Genomic DNA, 20,561 nt, shown 5'->3' with positions numbered 1-20,561 from the left:
TCCATGAAATTGGAGAAGTCTCATACCACTCTTGACTTAGCATTGGCCAGATAAAAGACACATGAAAGGAAGATGATAGTCTGTCAATTCCAGATGATTTTGTTTTTTTGGGTGTTTTATTATTTGCGGTGTTTCTTGTTCTTCACTGAAAATAGCGCCATAGTGCTTTCACGGAGACTAATAAATGTTTCCCTTGTGTTACTGTATCTGAAAGTTGTTTTTTTGCTCTTAGTATTGTGTCTCCTGTGGCAGAAAGATCACTCAAGAGCTTCATGACAGTATTCTCTTCTGTCATTGTTATTTTTCTGACAATGAGCTGTATTTTGCCATGTCCTGTAAGTCAGATTGCAAACAATTTGCATTTATAATCCAACAAGCCTCAGCCTTTATTGTCAGCACTACTTATGTAAAGTTTTGCCTCTTATTATTTAGCTACTTGCAGTACATTGGCATTTTTTTAATCTTCTGTAATGCACTTTAAAGTTTTCATCATTCCTAGTTTTATACATCTCACTGAGGGTTTTTGATTGTTTCTAGACACCAAAATATATTTTCTTAACAATTTTCTATCTTATTGTTGACTTTGCTATTAGTATGCTATGAGCATGTTATATGAAGTAAATAAGAAAAGATATTTATAAAACATGTTACTTTATGATCCAGTGAAAAATCTTTTCCAGCACTTCCCATACTTCATTCCTCAGTTTAAGCCAACGACTGTTAGGCTTTGTTTATTTACACTTGGGTGTACATATCCTTTTGTGATGAAATAATTTATGTATATATTGCACCATGGTCTGGCAGAGCAGTTTCTGTAACTTCACTTTTGTACTGAAAATCACATGGGTTTGTGAATATGTGGTGTATTTTGCAGTTGTACGTGTTGGATTAGACATTGCCTTGTTTAAGGCACACCTAATTTTATTAAGAAGTTCCCTATTGTCACTGGACTCTTGTGATATATTTATATTTAGATCACCTAATGGGCAACTTTAGCTTAGGATGGTATGCAAGAGTTTTTGAATATTTCAGTGAAAATGTCTATGTATCCACTCGCAAGTCTTTAAATGCTTAAAATGTACATTGAGCAACTACTTAAATTTATTTTCTGCTCTGTTATGTTTACTACATTTGCAATATTATATTACTTATTTTGGGTAAATAAAAATTACACACTGAAGAGCGAGAAAAAGTGGTACCCCTACCTAATATTGTGGAGGGTCCCTGTGAGCATGCAGAAGTGCTGCAACACAAAATAGCAAGGACTAGACTAATGTCTGAAGTAGTGCTGGAGGGAATTGACGCGTTGGATCCTCCAGGGTTGTCCATCAATCTGTAAGAGTACAAGGGAGTGGAGATCTCTTCTGAACAGGACGTTGCTAGCATCCCAGATACGCTCAATCATTTTCATATCTGGGTAGTTTGGTGGGCAGCGGAAGTGTTTAAACTCAGAAGAGTATTCCTGGAGCCACTGTGTAGCGATTCTGGACCTGCATAAGATATATTTTACACTGTAATTTATTAGCTTTATGTGGCTTTTGGCATTTCCTTGTAATGTGTTACCTTCAGCTTACTGTACTTTGTAAGTTATAGATGTGAGCCCTGCCTTACCCCAAATATCATAGGCTTTTGATAACCTGTAGGTGTTGAAGCAAAGTTTTCAAGACCCAGTTTTATATTCAGTTATATAAAATAATAAATGAAGCGCCTTCAAACTACAATATTATTTGTATTTTGATAAATTCCAGTGCATAATGTTTAACCAGACACCTAGTGACTTACCATTAATTAAGAACTTAGCACAAATTGTTAGAACTCCCTGATTTTTAAGCAAGTTGATAACAGACCTAATACTATCACAAACGAAACATTTTTGATGCGTAATACATCAGCCACAATATACACCTAACTGGACGTCATTTGTCTGCTTCTAGCTATAAAGTGATTGCTGCTATCAGTTTCAGCATAACATTTTCAAGTGTTATTTTGCTAGCTTGTTCACTCGAAAATGACTTCTTGTGGGCTATGAAATCGGCATCTAGCCTGGATTTCTGTTTTTCTCATTCATATTACAGCATCATTAAAAAAAAAAAAAAAAAAAAAAAAAAAAAAAAAAAAAAAAAAAAAAAAAAAAAAAACAGTATTGTGTTCGGTGTTCATGGGATATGTCGACCTGGAAAATGGTGCAAATGGTGCAAACTATTTGAAATTCTGTGAAAAAGACGGGGGTGAGGGGGGGGGGGGGCTGTAAGCTGTAGGGAAAGATGAGTAATGTACAGTATTTACAAGAGCCAAGAGGGAACAATAAAAGTGGAAAACCAAGAATGAAGTGCTTGGATTAAAAAAGCTGTAGTCTTTCGTCCCTGCTGTTCAATCTATATGTTGAAGAAGTAGTAACAGAAATAAAAGTAAGATTCAAGGCTGGGATTAAACTTCAGACTGAAAGGTTATCAACCCTAAGATTCGCAGATGACATTGCTGTTGTCAGTGAAAGCGAAGAAGAATTACAGGATCTGATGTATAGAATAAACTTTTAATGAGTACAGAATATGGACTGAGTGTGAATTGAAGAAAGATGAGAGTAATGAGAAGTGGCAGAAATGAAAACAGTGAGAAACTTAACATTAGGAAGTGGAAGAAATTAAGGAATTCTGCGATCTAGGGGGAGCAATGAGGATATCAAACCAAACTAGCACTGGCAAAATGGGCATTCCTGGCCAAGAGAAGTCAACTAGTTTCAAACATTGGGCTTAGTCTGAAGAAGAAATTTCTGAAAAAGTATGATTAAGAACACGGCCTGTGGGAAAACCGGAACAAATGTGGTGTACTACAGAAAAATGCCAAAAAATGTGTGGACTGCTAAGGTATGGAATGAGGAGATTCTCCGCAGAATCGGCGAGGAAAGGAAAATATGGAAAACGCTGACAAGAAGAAGGAACAATATGGTAGGACATTTTTTAAAACATCACGGAATAACTTCCAAGGTACTAGAGGGTGCTGTAGAAGGTAAAAACCGTAGAGGAAAACAGAAACTGGAATACATTCAACAAATAATTTAGGACTTAGGTTGCAAGTGTTACTCTGCGATTATGAGGTTAGTATAGAAAGCAATTCGTGGCGGGCCGCTTCAAACCGATCAGAAGACTGATGTCTCAAAAAAAGTGTTAAGAGTATACTCTTCTGGACACTTAGTGAATATTTGAATGTGTGAATATTTGCATGTGTGAACAGCAGTCACCATCTCGACACTTCACATCCGTGACTGACGAGAACAAATGTGGCAGGGCTCAACTCAGAAAATGGCCTCGCAAAATTCTGCCGTGTTAATTCACTTTCGTTAATCCATACATTACTGTATCCACAACATTTATACAGCTGAAGTAATGATAAGAGTATCTTTGTTATATCCTTTTAGGAGATGGACTCCAAGTGTTAAAAGGCATATCGCAAAGGTCAATTACTCAATTAGCCTTGTAAACATCTGCCATGTAAAGTAGTTGTAAACAGAAGTGTTCACATATTACCAGTAAACGGGCAAGACGAAAATATATTTGGTATGTTTTTAATCTGCAATGGCTTGATATTTCACATGATTGAAATATCCAGCGCGATGGACTTTCTTCTATTTATCTTTACAAGTGGGTTGGTAATGGCCTTGGACTTCGAGCAAGCGGCATATCGACGTGCTGCATTAAACAAATAGCCGGCTGTGCCGTAGTATCACTTGGTGAGAAGCGATCTCGGCGAATAAATATTTGTGCTGGTCTGGACCAAAAATGGCACTAACTTTCAACATTACGCGTGTATTAACTGGGCGAGTATCTGGGATCTCCAGGTGGTCATACGTTGCTTCGAAAAATTATGCGACAAGTATGTACTGTAGTGTTTCACATGACGATTCAGCCGCCTTAAAGCCTTGTGGCATTTAGCAACTAAATAATGTTATTCGACTGGTCGGTGTTGTGTTGTTTGCTGTTATGGCAGAAATACTGTCGTTTCAATGTTGCTGCCTATTCGGAATATGCTATTTTACACACCTGTTAATTTCCCACGGATCGTGTGTAGGATGTATGAAAGTAGTGACGTGGAACGAAACTTGCACCATTTAACCCCTAACAGTGCTATACATACCTAGTCTGAATGGATTTTTCTACATTAATCGATTCGCGATTCAGGTAAAATCTTTATAGAGATGGCAGTTATGCTGGAGAAAGCAATATTAATATTAGGGTGTTGTGTGCGTAGTTCCACGTAATATAAATGTATTAAACTCAAAAATCATTGTACACAACTATTCCATCTATGTGGAGCATGTTATTTATGAAAAACGTACAGAATGCAGATTTCTCTGAAACAATATTCTACCCAATGATGTGGAATGTCAGTAATAAAATATATATAAAATTGTTAAAGTTGTAAAGTTCTTGGTCTGGCAATTTCGGTGTAGTTTTCTTGCAGTTCACCTACATTGCTCTGTAGTGAGAGTGACGAATTCCAGATCGGAAGTTAGTGCTCATTAAAACCATGTGTAGAATAATTTTATGTGAACTTTGAACTCTCTATTCTTCACTTGAGGTTACAAGATCTCATTTTTGTTGTTATAATCGTCTTGAGATTTAGGCTCTTAGTCTTAGTTTTGGTAACTGTTAAAAGTTAAACCTGATAGACTGTGGTTGTTTCCTTCTTGCTTTGGGAAAAAAAAGAACCATAAATTAAATTAGTCACGTGAACATAAAAGGATAGTGCATGATGATGAGGGAGCTTGTTTTGATAGCACCAGGATTAAGAAACAAGTGGACAAAGCTTGATATGTCTATTAGTGTGGTAAGACTGAAGTCGTTGTGTGCATAATAAGTGTGTACACTTGACTCGGGATGGGAACATTGTTTGTGTGATAACTGAATTTAGATTCCCTGAAAACACTAAAGAAAAATTAAAACCAGTTCTTTTTGGTTGAAAGTTACACATATTGGACCCCCAATGCATTTTTAAATATGTCACAGACATAAACATTGGGTTCTTTACCATCCAGTTTGTTACCACAACCAGATTTTCTTTCATATTCATTGACTTCACCAACTCACAACTAAATAGCACCATCCAGCCTAACCTAGACCACGGGCTGTAGCCTACTACAGATTAGTCTGTCACTACAACCAAGGTATCAGAGGGGGGAGTGGGCCCAATACATATCTTTAGTCCACTTTTGTAATTAAGAATTTGTCCACATTTGCTTAATTATTCTCTTGTTGAGTGTTGAAGCAGAATCTGAATGTTTTAGTTATTTTTACATCTTGGTTATTAGTGGCTTGCTCAGTGTATGCCACCAGTGAAGAAGCAAGCTGTAAAGACACAGTGAACTGAAATTCTTCAGTATTGACTATTAAAGATCTTTTTTTAGTAGTGTAATAAAACAATTTATTAAGCACTATTGAGGAGTAAAGCTGATAGACAACATAACTCTGAAGAGAGTACTGAAAATTACTTTGTGCCCTGCTCCCAGTCTTGCATTTTTATCACGTAATGTGCTTTAAAATTAACATTGGAGACTTTTCTATTATCTAATGTTGGTAATCTGAATTTAGGTACTTCAAAGTTTTTATTTTTATAATGAGAAGTGCGTACATGGTTTTTTCCATAAGTATGTTGTGATTTCCATGCTCTGTATATTATTCATATATCATTCCAGGTGGTGCATACACACACATTCTAACTGAGACAGCTGGAGAGAAAAAAAATGTTGGTATCATAAAATTAAACCGACCCAAAGCTTTGAATGCCCTGTGCAATGATTTGATGCATGAAGTTGGAAGTGCTCTTGATGCATTTGAGAAAGATGACAATATTGGTGCTGTTATCATTACTGGAAGTGAGAAAGCATTTGCAGCAGGTAAGTTAGTATGCAAAGAGTGTAATCCAGACAGATTAGCAAATAAATTTTTTAATAGATTTTATTTTCATTGCAATATGGATCCTGCTGGAACTACCTACTCAGCTGCAGTCAATTGTAAGAGCATACTCAAAAAGTCAGATTATAAAAGTGTGTGTGTGTGTGTGTGTGTGTGTGTGTGTGTGTGTGTGTTTGTGGTCATTAAAAAAGCTGTTATTGGTGGTTTTAGTCTCCTAAACACCTGCCTAGCTGTTCCATATAATCAAATCACATCTACATGCTTTCCAGAACATTGTAGTAATGTCTCCACCCTCCTGTATAGAATTTCACCACCCAGAAATTAAACCAGTTGACAACAACAGTTTAAACGTTTCCAACAGAAATGCTGAAAAGCTTCCTTGGTACAGACAGCAGTGGGTGAATGTGCATTTTCATGGACGACTATCCCAGATAATAGTTACTCATACCACTGGTTTTTGGTGACGCATTTCAGTTCCAAAGTTCAGGTCAGTGGCAATTGTTGACACTTGTTCCATGCAATCATCCAAAACAATTTCATCAATGAGAGCAATAAATAGTCGTTATTTTTTGAATAAAGGAGATCCTTCTAATTTTTTTTTAAAGTGAAGAATGGCACCACTGAATCAACTGTTGGTTTGGTTCTGCATTGGCATCTGTAACAACACGGGAAAATAAATCATCTCCACTCTTGTCAGTAGTGGCCCAAAAACACTTGCCTAGTTAACATTCTGTGCTTGTCTTTACTAACTGACCTTACACGATTTGCAATATCTGAGCTTTTCCAAGACAGCTGCGTAAGGAACGGTATATCCGATACGAAGAAATTCATTAGTTGGAACAACTGTTGTTGCTTTATTAGCAGTGTATGGTACACCTGTTGGACAAATTGATGAATCTGGATACTGAGTGCCACTTGGCTGTTAATTGTGCACGTTAGTTCAGGTTTTAGTGTCTAGACACAGTTCATCTAACCATTCCTTTGCTCATTTCTGTAGGTCCATGAACTAGGTGTAACATATGATGAATAAGATAAGCTGTAAATCCTTGTGCACGTAAAAATTGAATTACAGCACACTTTGCAAATAACAGAAACAATAATTTTATAAGCCATTGTTGTTCTCACTTGTAACCAAGACTGCCAAATCAAAACAATGACTTGTGACTTCATAGACAATCAGTAGATGGTTCTGTCTTTGTGAAATTTGTGAAACTTTGTTCTGAGCAGCTGATGTTAGGTGTATGAAAATGGACATTAATTATCAAATATACTTCACATGATTACATTTGTGCAGTGTCAAATGCAATGTGAGGTCGGTCTTTTGATATTTTGGACTGAGTGATGTGCTCTCAGGCATCTACTCACGCTGCTTTCTGCTAACACTTAGGACTAAGTGATTAGGTTTAAATGCATCAGTTTGATAATTTCAAAGTTGGTTAATAGCCACTTCAGCTGTTAATATGGCCTTCATTGAAGAACATGACCATTCACATTCAGAGGCCAGTTTCAAGTGGGTCTAAAATTGCTATTGTAATACAATGGATATATGAACATTTTACACAGTAGGACACAAAAACTAAGTTCATGTATTTACAAAATTAGTGGCAAAAGAATATATAGAATCTTAGATTATGGTCTGGTGAAGCTATGATAAATGATCAAGAAAGTAAAAAGTCTGTCACTTTAAAAGTGATATGCTTCACATCAGGAAAAGTGTGTATGTGAATGATTATAAAACTGTTTAGTCTGATACATTTAAACAAAAAATTGGCATGCTTGAGGAGGAGGAGTTGTATTTTGAGGTGTTCAAAAATTTTAAATACTTGCTTTGCCAACGGAAAAACTACAAGTATAATATATTTCTGCTTCATTTTTTGTTGAAATTTCATATCTCCGAGTCATTTTTTGAGGTATGGAGACCAAACATATATACAGGGTCTCTCAGCTAACTCTGCCACCTTATATATCTCTGGAACAACAATAGATATTCCAAAAGCTGGTTTTCACCAGCATGAACGTACGGCAGGGACTTTGGAAACCAAATACTATGCGAAATTTTTAAACGTAAACAAATACTATTTTCCACACAAACTTGTGTATTTTTAAATGGTACCCCCAATTATTTTGTATGCAATCAATAGCATAAAAAATCACAAAAATAATGGTGTTGGTTGTATCACAATACGTCAATTATATCCCGAGAAATTGCAAAGCGAAGTTGACGCTTGACATAAATGAAGTGCACAGCTTACGCACATCCTGGGACTCAAGTGTGCACCTCATGCTGCCTGTGTCAGGGGCTCACACAATGGGAAGGTATGTGCAATCCACAGAAATAAACAAGTAACACATCCAATGCAAAGTTATGTTTTTCAGATTCTAAATGTATGTTTATTCTACCGAAATGACAACTAGAGCTACAATTAGAGATAACACACTTGAATTCACTTTGATAAACACATTTACTAGTGCCCTGTTGCCCACAGAAACTGTATTGTTCTGCATTACATCCAGCATAGAAAATACACCCACATCTCGACCAATGAAACTGTGTCACGTCAACGTATGTTCGAAGTGCCCTCCGTTTGCATCAATACACGTTTGCAGACGGGTAACGAGAGAGTGTTGCACAGATTGTAGAGTTTCTACAGATATTGCCGCACAAGCTGCAGTAATACAATGTTGCATATTCTCTACTGTCGTTGGGGGTTCTTGATGCACTCTGTCACTCACTGCGCCCTAGAGAAAGAAGTCTAATGGCATCAAGTCGGGGGTTCGTGCTGGCCATCGCACAGTACCTCCCCATCCCATCTACCTATTTGGAAATGTCACATCTAGACTATCTGAGGCAACATTTGCATTGTGTGCGGGACATTCATCATGTTGGAACCACATTGATAGACAAGTTTCCAACCCTAGATCCCCCATGAGGAGTACTAGTGTGTGTTGAAGAAATAATGCATATCACTGTTCATTTAATGTTCCACGGTAAAAATAGGGACGTACAGTACAGTTAGCAGTGATACCGCACCAAACATTGACACTCTACTGTCGTTGATGAGCGACTTTGCGAATCCAGTGGGGATTTTGTGTGGACCAGTAGTACATGTTCCGCAGATCACATTACCGTGATATTTATAAATGACGCCTCGTCCGTAAACATCGTATTGCTTAGGAATACTGGATTACCTTGCAACTGCTGAAATGCAAAACAACGTAATGCAATCTGGGATTCAAAGTCATTCCTGTTCAGTTCTTAGTGCAGTGAGATATATAACGGATGAAACCAATGCCAATGCTAGATTCTGCACACACTACTGTGGCTTATTCCTACACCTCGTGCAATTTCTTGTACACTCACCTGAGGATTGTGTGCTACGGGAGCCAGAACAGCAATTTAGTTTCCATTGCCAGTTGCTGGCATTGTACGTCGACATTTTGTGGAAGCCCAGCTTCCTGTTTCTGTGAGTGTCTTGCAGATATTGCCAATGGTTCGACGTGAAGGACACCGCCAATCTGGGTAGCATTCAGCATACAGTGTCACAGCTGCGGTTGCATTTCAGTGACATTCGCCATAAATTAAAATAATATCTAGTTGTTCTTCATTACTGAAGGCTGGCATATTGACTATATGATGGCAAATGAAACAAGCCACAAGAAAACAGATTTTAACGTGGCAGCGTGTGTGAATTACGTTAAAATATGAGAGCAGTTCAGGAGACCAGATTAGGAGATACTTGTATCACTGAAGGTAGTGTGTGCTGTGGTGATATTGGTATGTTTACGGCAGGGCACAGGCGCCAGTGCAGGAAACCCCTGCTCTGAGCACAGTACTACATGTGATGCATTACGTCAGAAACTGTGACACCATTGCTATCCTTTACAAGCCACATATTTCAGAAATGATGATGATTAGAAACGTGAAACCAAGTGTGTTACCACTAATTGTACCTCTAGTTGTCATTTTGCAACCATAAACATTATAAGCAGGACATCCATCATTCTGATACCACATCATTTGACACATTATAAGAGATGGACCAGTTCAAGTAAGGTACAGCTCAAGAAGGGGCTAAACTATCCCCCCTTTAGGAGTGCCATCAATGAAATATGGGCCAGTGATGTGTTGTCATACAATACCACACCATACATTAATGCACTGACGTAGTACGTCAATGACATCACTATTACTGGCAGCATGAGATGCACAGTCGATTCTCAGGATGTGCACTTCATTTATTTAAAGCGTCAACATTGCTTCGCAATTTCTCGGGATGTAATTGACGTATTGTGAGGCAACCAATGCCATTATTTTTGTGATTTTTCATGCTATTGATTGCACACGAAATAATAGGGGGTGTCCATTTAAAAATGCCCCCCCTGCGGGTCCGGGGATTAGAATAGGCCCGAGGTATTCCTGCCTGTCGTAAGAGGCGACTAAAAGGAGTCCCTCCCCCTCAAGGGGGTAGTTAGCGCCTGCGTCTGGAGACGGACGGTTCCACGACCTTTATTTGCGGTCATTTTGCTTTTTCACTTCTCGTTTCTTCCTTCCTTTGGTTGGTTCCTTTCTTTGCTCTTCTCCACCTCACTGTCTTCCTTACTCTTTCCCCTGCAAAATCTCCTTGCCTTCTCTTTGCCTTCTTCTCCTTGCCTTCTCTTTGCCTTCTCTGGTCTCCGCCTCGGCGTTTGAGACAGTCTCTCTCTCTCTCTCTGTCTCTCTCTCTCTCTCTCTCTCTCTTCCTCTCTCTCCCTCTCTCCCTCGCTCTCTCCTTTTTCCTCTTCTTCCTTCCTCCCTGTGCGCGCCTGAAGGCCAACCCACGCGTTCGCACGCGTAGCCGGTGACGGGGTAACGCGTAATTCCCTTCCCTGGGTAGACATGTAAGGCACGCGCGTACCCCCTGGTAAAGGCCAGGCCCGGGGAGGGGTGATTGCCTGAGCTGATACCTTCTGACCATGCCGATTGGTCCCTCCGTCTGTTTCTCGGGAGGTGTGACCTGAGGTGTAAACAATCACCTAAGGTGGGAGTGCCCTCTGAGAGGGTCTCCACAAGGAAGGAGTGTGCCATCGGAGACACTGGCAATCATGGGGGATTCCTCCGCAATGGATTTCACTCCATCTCTCTCGACTTCTGCCCAAAAACGGAAACTTGACCAGCTACCAGTGACAAAAGTACTACCGCCTGCCCCACAGTTCCTCGTCGTTTCTCGATCTGAGGACGGAAAGGATTTTTCCTCTGTCAACCCTTTCGTTATCCAGAAGGGCGTAGATGCCATAGCCGGATCTGTCAAATCTTGTACCAGGTTGCGTAACGGTACCTTATTACTCGAAACTGAGAGCGCCTTTCAGGCACAAAAACTGCTTCGGGCCACACTCCTGTACACGTTCCCTGTCCGGGTGGAGGCTCACCGAACTTTGAATTCGTCTCGTGGTGTGGTCTATACTAGATCCCTCGACGGCTTGACTGACGAGGAGATTCAATCTTTCCTCGCTGAGCAGGGCGTGACGGCTGTCCATAGGGTCATGAAAAAGGTCAACAATGACCTTGTACCAACCCGGACACTTTTCTTGACCTTTGATAGTGTTAAGCTGCCATCACACATCAAGGCGGGCTACGAGGTTATTTCTGTTTGCCCCTATGTCCCGACACCTACGCGCTGCTACCAGTGTCAGCGTTTCAGTCACACTCGACAGTCTTGTTCCAATGCGGCTAAATTTGTCACTTGTGGCAGGGATGCCCATGAGGGTGACTGTCCACCTCCGTCTCCTCATTGTGTGAACTGTCAGGGTGACCATGCCGCAGCCTCCCGCGACTGTCCTGTCTATAAGGAAGAACGCTGTATCCAAGAAATTCGGGTCAAAGAGAAAGTGTCCACCTCGGCTGCTCGCAAGCTATTGGCTAGTAGGAAGCCCACGCTGCTCCCAGCGGGGAAATACAGTACTGTCCTCGCCTCTCCTCGGACTACCAGGGAGGTGGCAACCCAGACATGCGATCTGACCTTCAGCACCACGGTCGTCCGTTCGGCCAGTGCTAAGAACGCGCGGTCGACGTCTCCTCTTCCTCCCATCACCCCACAGACACCAGCCCCTTCATCAGCTTCTGCTAAGACGAAGACCCAGAAGTCAGATGCACGGGCCTTCAAGAAGGAACCGTCCCGTGCAGACTTCCTACGTACCTCGACCTCCCAGCCTTCGACCGGTACTTCCACCAAACGACCTTCCAAGAAGGCTCATAGGAAGCACAGTTCTCCTTCTCCGCCACGGCGCAGTTCTTCTCCTGCGCCACCCAGGGTTGCCGCCCCAGGCCGTCATCCATTTCGCCTGGCTGCACCGCTGGTAGCCGAACATCTGGCCATTCACCGGCGGAGGAAGCTCCCCCTCCCGGCCATCTTCCCAAGATGGCCGATGAACCTATAGACCCAATGGACGATGACTGTCCGCCTACTGATAGCGGCGGCAGTGCTCGCTCGAAGCCAGGCCCTCCGCGGCCTTCGAGGTGACCCCTTCTTTCATCTTCCTTTTTTTTTTCTTACGATGGCACTTATTCACTGGAATATTCGCAGCATTCGCTCCAACCGAGAGGACTTGAAGTTGCTGCTCCGCTTGCACCGTCCGCTCGTCGTAGCCCTCCAGGAAACGAAGCTACGCCCATGCGATCAAATTGCCTTGGCACACTACACCTCTGTGCGTTTTGACCTACCCCCTGTGGTAGGTATCCCAGCTCATGGAGGGGTTATGTTGCTGGTCCGGGATGATATTTACTACAATCCCATCACATTGCACACCGGCCTGCAGGCAGTTGCCATCCGCATTACTCTCCCCACTTTTACGTTTTCCATTTGTACCGTTTACACTCCATCGTCGTCTGCCGTTACCAGGGCAGACATGATGCAACTTATTGCTCAGCTACCTGCACCATTTTTGTTAACTGGAGACTTCAATGCCCACCATCCCCTTTGGGGCTCTCCAGCATCCTGCCCGAGGGGCTCCCTGTTAGCAGTCCTTTTCAACCAGCTCAATCTTGTCTGCCTCAATACCAGCGCCCCTACTTTTCTTTCGGACACATCTCACACCTATTCCCATTTAGACCTCTCTACATGTACTCCCCAACTTGCACGCCGGTTTGAGTGGTATGCACTTTCTGATACATATTCGAGCGACCACTTCCCATGTGTTATCCATCTCCTGCAGCATACCCCCTCTCCGTGCTCATCTAGTTGGACCATCTCCAAAGCAGACTGGGGGCTCTTCTCTTCCATGGCGACCTTTCCGGATCAAACCTTCACAAGCTGCGATAGTCAGGTCGCACACCTCACGGAAGTCATTCTCACTGCTGCTGAATATTCCATCCCTCACCCTACTTCTTCTCCACGTCGCGTACCGGTCCCCTGGTGGACCGCAGCATGTAGAGACGCATTACTTGCTCGTCTACGTGCTTTACGCACCTTTAAATGCCACCCTACAGTGGCGAATTGTATCAATTATAAACGATTACGTGCACAGTGTCGTCGTATTATTAAAGAAAGCAAGAAAGCCAGCTGGGCTGCTTTCACAAGCACCTTCAACAGTTTTACTCCTTCTTCTGTTGTCTGGGGTAGCCTGCGCCGGCTATCTGGCACTAAGGTCCACTCACCAGTTTCTGGCTTGACGGTCGCGAATGACGTCCTTGTGGCCCCTGAGGCTGTCTCCAATGCCTTCGGCCGCTTTTTCGCAGAGGTTTCGAGCTCCGCTCATTACCACCCTGCCTTCCTCCCCCGCAAACAGGCAGAGGAGGCTAGGCCACCTAACTTCCGCTCCTCGAATCGTGAATGTTATAATGCCCCATTCACCATGCGGGAACTCGAAAACGCACTTGGCCGATTACGGTCCTCCGCTCCAGGGCCTGATTCTATTCATATTCAGATGCTGAAGAACCTTTCTCCTGCGGGTAAAGGTTTTCTTCTTCGTACTTACAATCGCATCTGGATTGAGGGACATGTTCCCGCAAGCTGGCGCGAGTCTATTGTTGTCCCGATTCCTAAGCCAGGGAAGGACAAGCACTTGCCTTCCAGTTATCGACCCATCTCGCTTACCAGCTGTGTCTGTAAAGTGATGGAGCGAATGGTTAACTCTCGATTGGTTTGGCTGCTCGAGTCTCAACGCCTACTTACCAATGTACAATGTGGATTTCGTAGGCGCCGCTCTGCTGTTGACCATCTCGTTACCTTGTCGACCTTCATTATGAATAACTTCTTGCGGAAGTGCCCGACTGCGGCTGTGTTCTTTGATTTGGAGAAGGCTTACGACACCTGTTGGAGGGCGGGCATTCTCCGCACCATGCATACATGGGGCCTTCGCGGTCACCTCCCTCTTTTTATTCGTTCCTTTTTAATGGATCGACAGTTCAGGGTACGTGTGGGTTCTGTCCTGTCAGACACCTTTCGCCAGGAGAATGGGGTGCCACAGGGCTCAGTTTTGACCGTCGCTCTCTTCGCCATAGCGATCAATCCAATAATGGATTGCCTCCCAGCTGATGTATCAGGCTCCCTTTTCGTGGACGATTTTACCATCTATTGCAGCGCGCAGCGTACGTGTTTCCTGGAGCGCTGTCTTCAGCGTTCTCTTGACCGTCTTTACTCCTGGAGTGTCGCCAATGGCTTCTGTTTTTCTGCCGAGAAGACGGTCTGTATTAACTTCTGGCGCTACAAAGAGTTTCTCCCACCATCCTTACGACTCGGTCCCGTTGCTCTCCCATTCGTGGAGACAACAAAATTTTTAGGTATTACATTTGACAGGAAACTTAGCTGGTCTCCACATGTCTCATATTTGGCTGCCCGTTGTACCCGTTCTCTAAATGTCCTCCGTGTTCTCAGTGGTATGTCGTGGGGAGCGGATCGAACCGTCCTACTTCGCCTATATCGGTCGATCGTCCGCTCCAAGCTGGATTATGGGAGCTTCGTATACTCCTCTGCACGGCCATCCATTTTACGCCGCCTCAACTCCATACAACATCAGGGTTTACGACTTGCGATCGGAGTGTTTTATACTAGTCCCGTCGAGAGTCTTCATGCTGACGCTGGTGAGTTGCCACTCACCTACCGGTGCGATATACTGCTTTGTCGGTATGTCTGTCAGCTACTGGCAATGCCCGACCATCCGTCTTATCGTTCCTTTTTTGATGACTCTGTCGACAGTCAATACGGGTTGTATGTCTCTGCCCTGCTACCCCCTGGAGTTCGCTTTCGTCGCCTCCTTCAACACCTTAATTTTTCACTCCCTGCAACCTTTCGAGTGGGCGAGAGCCACACACCACCTTGGCTCCAGGCTCAGGTTCGCGTCCACCTTGACCTCTGCTCACTCCCGAAGGAGGTTACCCCCGGTTCAGTCTACCACTCCCGTTTTGTCGAACTTCGTTCGAAGTTCATTAATATGACCTTCATTTATACAGATGGCTCTAAGACCAATGACGGGGTCGGGTGTTCTTTTATTGTCGGGGCACAAAGTTTCAAACACCGGCTCCATGGCCATTGTTCGGTCTTCACAGCTGAGCTCTTTGCCCTCTACCAGGCTGTTCTTTACATCTGCCGCCACCGACATTCTGCATATGTCATCTGCTCCGATTCCCTGAGCGCTATCCAGAGCCTCAGTGATCCGTACCCGGTTCACCCTTTCGTGCACCGGATCCAACGCTCTCTTCAGCAGCTGGTGGACGTCGGTTCTCCGGTTAGCTTTATGTGGGTTCCTGGCCATGTCGGTATCCCTGGGAACGAAGCTGCAGATGCTGTGGCCAAGGCTGCGGTCCTCCAGCCTCGGACAGCTTCTTGTTGTGTCCCTTCGTCAGATTGTAGCAGGGTCATTTGTCGGCGCATTTTATCGCTGTGGCATGCCGATTGGGCTGCACTTACAGACAACAAGCTTCGGGCCTTGAAACCTCTTCCCGTGGCTTGGACGTCCTCCTCACGCCCTTCTCGGCGGGAGGAGGTAGTTTTGGCCCGGTTACGAATTGGACACTGCCGGTTCAGCCATCGCCATCTGCTGACGGCTGCGCCGGCGCCGTTCTGCCCATGTGGGCAATTGCTGACGGTCCGCCACATTTTAACGTCCTGTCCGGATTTTAACACCCTGCGTCTTGATCTTGGCCTGCCATGTACTGTAGAAGCCATTTTAGCGGATGACCCACGAGCAGCTGCTCGCGTTCTTCATTTTATCAATTTGACAACCCTCTCAAAGGACATTTGATTATGCTGTTTTCTTTTTTTAATCCTATGCCTGTCAGTCTGTCTTTTATCGTGTTTTCCGTTTCGTTGCTGTTTTAAACTTGTGATTCATGGTGCATTCCTAACAAAGTCTGGGCGCTAATGACCGTTGAAGTTGTGCGCCCTAAAACCACAAAAAAAAAATTAAAAATGCACAAGTTTGTGTTGAAAACCATGTTCGTTTGTTTATGTTTTAAAATTTTGCATAGTATTTGGTTTCCTAAGCCCCTGCTGTATGTTCATGCTGGTGAAAACCATTTTTGGAATATCTGTTGTTGTTCAAGAGATATTTGAGGTGGCAGAGTTAGGTGAGACACCCTGTATACAAAATTCAGTAAGATTTTAAAATAGTTGCATAAGGGATATGATTTTTATATCTACCCTATTTTTACTTTTTTAAGCATCTGACATTGCTTCACTGCAGGTGTAGAATGTAAGATTCTACTGTACTGATACTGTATATCGGCATACTTTTTTTTCTCTCCATCCTATTATTTGAATTGTTTGAGTATCCATTGTATCACACATTTACAATGATACTTTCAGATCCACGTGAAAATAGTCTCTGGGCGAGAAGATTGAAACCATTTGTGGACTTCAGTAAAGACAATATTAGCAACTGGAGTGGCTATTAATTAACTCAGTACATGCTCTCTAAACGAGGGGAAGCAAATGGTTCCCAAATTCCTCAACTAAACAATCAGTGCTGGAACTGTGAAGGTGTTGCCTCATGATCTTCACCATATCACCAATTTTGATGCAATTAAAATGTCTTTTCTGAAACATTTTTTATGGCCAATATGTTTGTATTCATGATGCGAGATAACAATTACCAGAAAGGGGGGGGAAAAACATTCCCAGCATCTCATAACCACACGAATACCATCTCCTCATTATTACGAACAAATTAAGTGGAAAAGATGGCTTTGTATTATTAAAATCCTCACCTTCTTGTAACAAGTTACTCTATTTGTAGTGATATCTTCATCGATTTGTTTTCATAACCAGTAGGATAGTTTGCAGTAATCAGCAATACACAGAAAAATAGTTTTACTGAAATTGAAAGTTTATGATACTATTTACAATGTGTTCCATACACTCACTCTATCATTCCTTGGGCTATATGGTGCAGTGCTGCTTGGGAATAATATTAGGAAATGTTTTCTTAGTATACTTTGCCGCCAGTACAGTTCGTTTTTTTCAGTTGTGTTGTAGCCGCCATAGGTTGCTGAATGCTGTGATTATATTGTGATTGAGGCAAGATAGATTCAATTCATAGCTAAGAGATGTCATACTCTTATTGATTACTTAATATCATGCTGACAGTTTAAATAACTTATGGGCTTGCAGATGGGTAAATGTCCTTAATAACCACCAATGTTTCAGCAGGCAAAGACCATATCTTTTTTTTTTTATTTTCGCCACATATGATAGTTTTTATATTGTCGTTGCTTCATTTTTTATTGTAATTTGTTACCTCCAATTCATTCATTTGAGATGTTGTTGTTGTTGTTGTTGTGGTCTTCAGTCCTGAGACTGGTTTGATGCAGCTCTCCATGCTACTCAATCCTGTGCAAGCTTTTTCATCTCCCAGTACCTACTGCAACCTACATCCTTCTGAATCTGCTTAGTGTATTCATCTCTTGGTCTCCCTCTACGATTTTTACCCTCCACGCTGCCCTCCAATACTAAATTGGTGATCCCTTGATGCCTCAGAACATGTCCTACCAACCGATCCCTTCTTCTGATCAAGTTGTGCCACAAACTTCTCTTCTCCCCAATCCTATTCAATACTTCCTCATTAGTTATGTGATCTACCCATCTAATCTTCAGCATTCTTCTGTAGCACCACATTTCGAAAGCTTCTATTCTCTTCTTGTCCAAACTATTTATCGTCCATGTTTCACTTCCATACATGGCTACACTCCATACGAATACTTTCAGAAATGACTTCCTGACACTTAAATCAATACTGGATGTTAACAAATTTCTCTTCTTCAGAAACGCTTTCCTTGCCATTGCCAGCCTACATTTTATATCCTCTCTACTTCGACCATCATCAGTTATTTTGCTCCCCAAATAGCAAAACTCCTTTACTACTTTAAGTGCCTCATTTCCTAATCTAATTCCCTCAGCATCACCCGACTTAATTAGACTACATTGTTTTGCTTTTGTTGATGTTCATCTTATATCCTCCTTTCAAGACACTGTCCATTCCATTCAACTGCTCTTCCAAGTCCTTTGCTGTCTCTGACAGAATTACAATGTCATCGGCGAACCTCAAAGTTTTTATTTCTTCTCCATGACTTTTAATACCTACTCCGAATTTTTCTTTTGTTTCCTTTACTGCTTGCTCAATATACAGATTGAACAACATCGGGGATAGGCTACAACCCTGTCTCACTCCTTTCCCAACCACTGCTTCCCTTTCATGCCCCTCGACTCTTATAACTGCCATCTGGTTTCTGTACAAATTGTAAATAGCCTTTCGCTCCCTGTATTTTACCCCTGCCACCTTTAGAATTTGAAAGAGAGTATTCCAGTCAACATTGTCAAAAGCTTTCTCTAAGTCTACAAATGCTAGAAACGTAGGTTTGCCTTTCCTTAATCTTTCTTCTAAGATAAGTCGTAAGGTCAGTATTGACTCACGTGTTCCAGTGTTTCTACGGAATCCAAACTGATCTTCCCCGAGGTTGGCTTCTACTAGTTTTTCCATTCGTCTGTAAAGAATTCGTGTTAGTATTTTGTAGCTGTGACTTATTAAGCTGATAGTTCGGTAATTTTCACATCTGTCAACACCTGCTTTCTTTGGGATTGGAATTATTATATTCTTCTTGAAGTCTGAGGGTATTTCGCCTGTTTCATACATCTTGCTCACCAGATGGTAGAGTTTTGTCAGGACTGGCTCTCCCACGGCCGTCAGTAGTTCCAATGGAATGTTGTCTACTCCGGGGGCCTTGTTTCGACTCAGGTCTTTCAGTGCTCTGTCAAACTCTTCACGCAGTATCATATCTCCCATTTCATCTTCATCTACATCCTCTTCCATTTCCATAATATTGTCCTCAAGTACATCGCCATTGTATAGACCCTCTATATACTCCTTCCACCTTTCTGCTTTCCCTTCTTTGCTTAGAACTGGGTTTCCATCTGAGCTCTTGATATTCATACAAGTCGTTCTTTTATCTCCAAAGGTCTCTTTAATTTTCCTGTAGGCGGTATCTATCTTACCTCTAGTGAGATAGGCCTCTACATCCTTACATTTGTCCTCTAGCCATCCCTGCTTAGCCATTTTGCACTTCCTGTCGATCTCATTTTTGAGACGTTTGTATTCCTTTATGCCTGTTTCACTTACTGCATTTTTATATTTTCTCCTTTTATCAATTAAATTCAATATTTCTTCTGTTACCCAAGGATTTCTACTAGCCCTCGTCTTTTTACCTACTTGATCCTCTGCTGCCTTCACTACTTCATCCCTCAAAGCTACCCATTCTTCTTCTACTGTATTTATTTCCCCCATTCCTGTCAATTGCTCCCTTATGCTCTCCCTGAATCTCTGTACAACCTCCGGTTCTTTTAGTTTATCCAGGCCCCATCTCCTTAAATTCCCACCTTTTTGCAGTTTCTTCAGTTTTAATCTACAGGTCATAACCAATAGATTGTGGTCAGAGTCCACATTTGCCCCTGGAAATGTCTTACAATTTAAAACCTGGTTCCTAAATCTCTGTCTTACCATTATATAATCTATCTGATACCTTTTAGTATCTCCAGGGTTCTTCCATGTATACAACCTTCTTTCATGATTCTTAAACCAAGTGTTAGTTATGATTATGTTGTGCTCTGTGCAAAATTCTACCAGGCGGCTTCCTCTTTCATTTCTGTCCCCCAATCCATATTCACCTACTATATTTCCTTCTCTCCCTTTCCCTACACTCGAATTCCAATCACCCATGACTATTAAATTTTCGTCTCCCTTCACAATCTGAATAATTTCCTTTATTTCATCATACATTTCTTCAATTTCTTCGTCATCTGCAGAGCTAGTTGGCATATAAACTTGTACTACTGTAGTAGGTGTGGGCTTCGTATCTATCTTGGCCACAATAATGCGTTCACTATGCTGTTTGTAGTAGCTTACCCGCATTCCTATTTTCCTATTCATTATTAAACCAACTCCTGCATTACCCCTATTTGATTTTGTGTTTATAACCCTGTAGTCACCTGACCAGAAGTCTTGTTCCTCCTGCCACCGAACTTCACTAATTCCCACTATATTTAACTTCAACCTATCCATTTCCCTTTTTAAATTTTCTAACCTACCTGCCCGATTAAGGGATCTGACATTCCACGCTCCGATCCGTAGAACGCCAGTTTTCTTTCTCCTGATAACGATATCCTCTTGAGTAGTCCCCGCCCGGAGATC

The 20,561-nt window shown here is 42.2% G+C and overlaps 1 protein-coding gene across 1 annotated transcript in view; it reads left to right on the top strand.

Annotated features, from left to right (window-relative positions):
• The first annotated feature begins 3,672 nt into the window (after positions 1-3,672).
• Positions 3,673-20,561, top strand: part of LOC124595407 (probable enoyl-CoA hydratase, mitochondrial) — a 70,527-nt gene continuing 53,638 nt past the window's right edge. Inside the window, exons 1-2 of the mRNA XM_047134136.1 lie at positions 3,673-3,870; positions 5,690-5,890. Of these exons, the coding sequence (XP_046990092.1) occupies positions 3,777-3,870; positions 5,690-5,890 (295 nt within the window). The 5' untranslated portion in view covers positions 3,673-3,776. The remainder of the gene's footprint in view (positions 3,871-5,689; positions 5,891-20,561) is intronic.

Source organism: Schistocerca americana, chromosome 2 (genome assembly GCF_021461395.2).
Source record: "Schistocerca americana isolate TAMUIC-IGC-003095 chromosome 2, iqSchAmer2.1, whole genome shotgun sequence".
NCBI classification, from domain to species: domain Eukaryota; kingdom Metazoa; phylum Arthropoda; class Insecta; order Orthoptera; family Acrididae; genus Schistocerca; species Schistocerca americana.
Note: the sequence above shows the minus strand (reverse complement) of the source record. Positions and strands in the feature narration are given on the sequence as shown.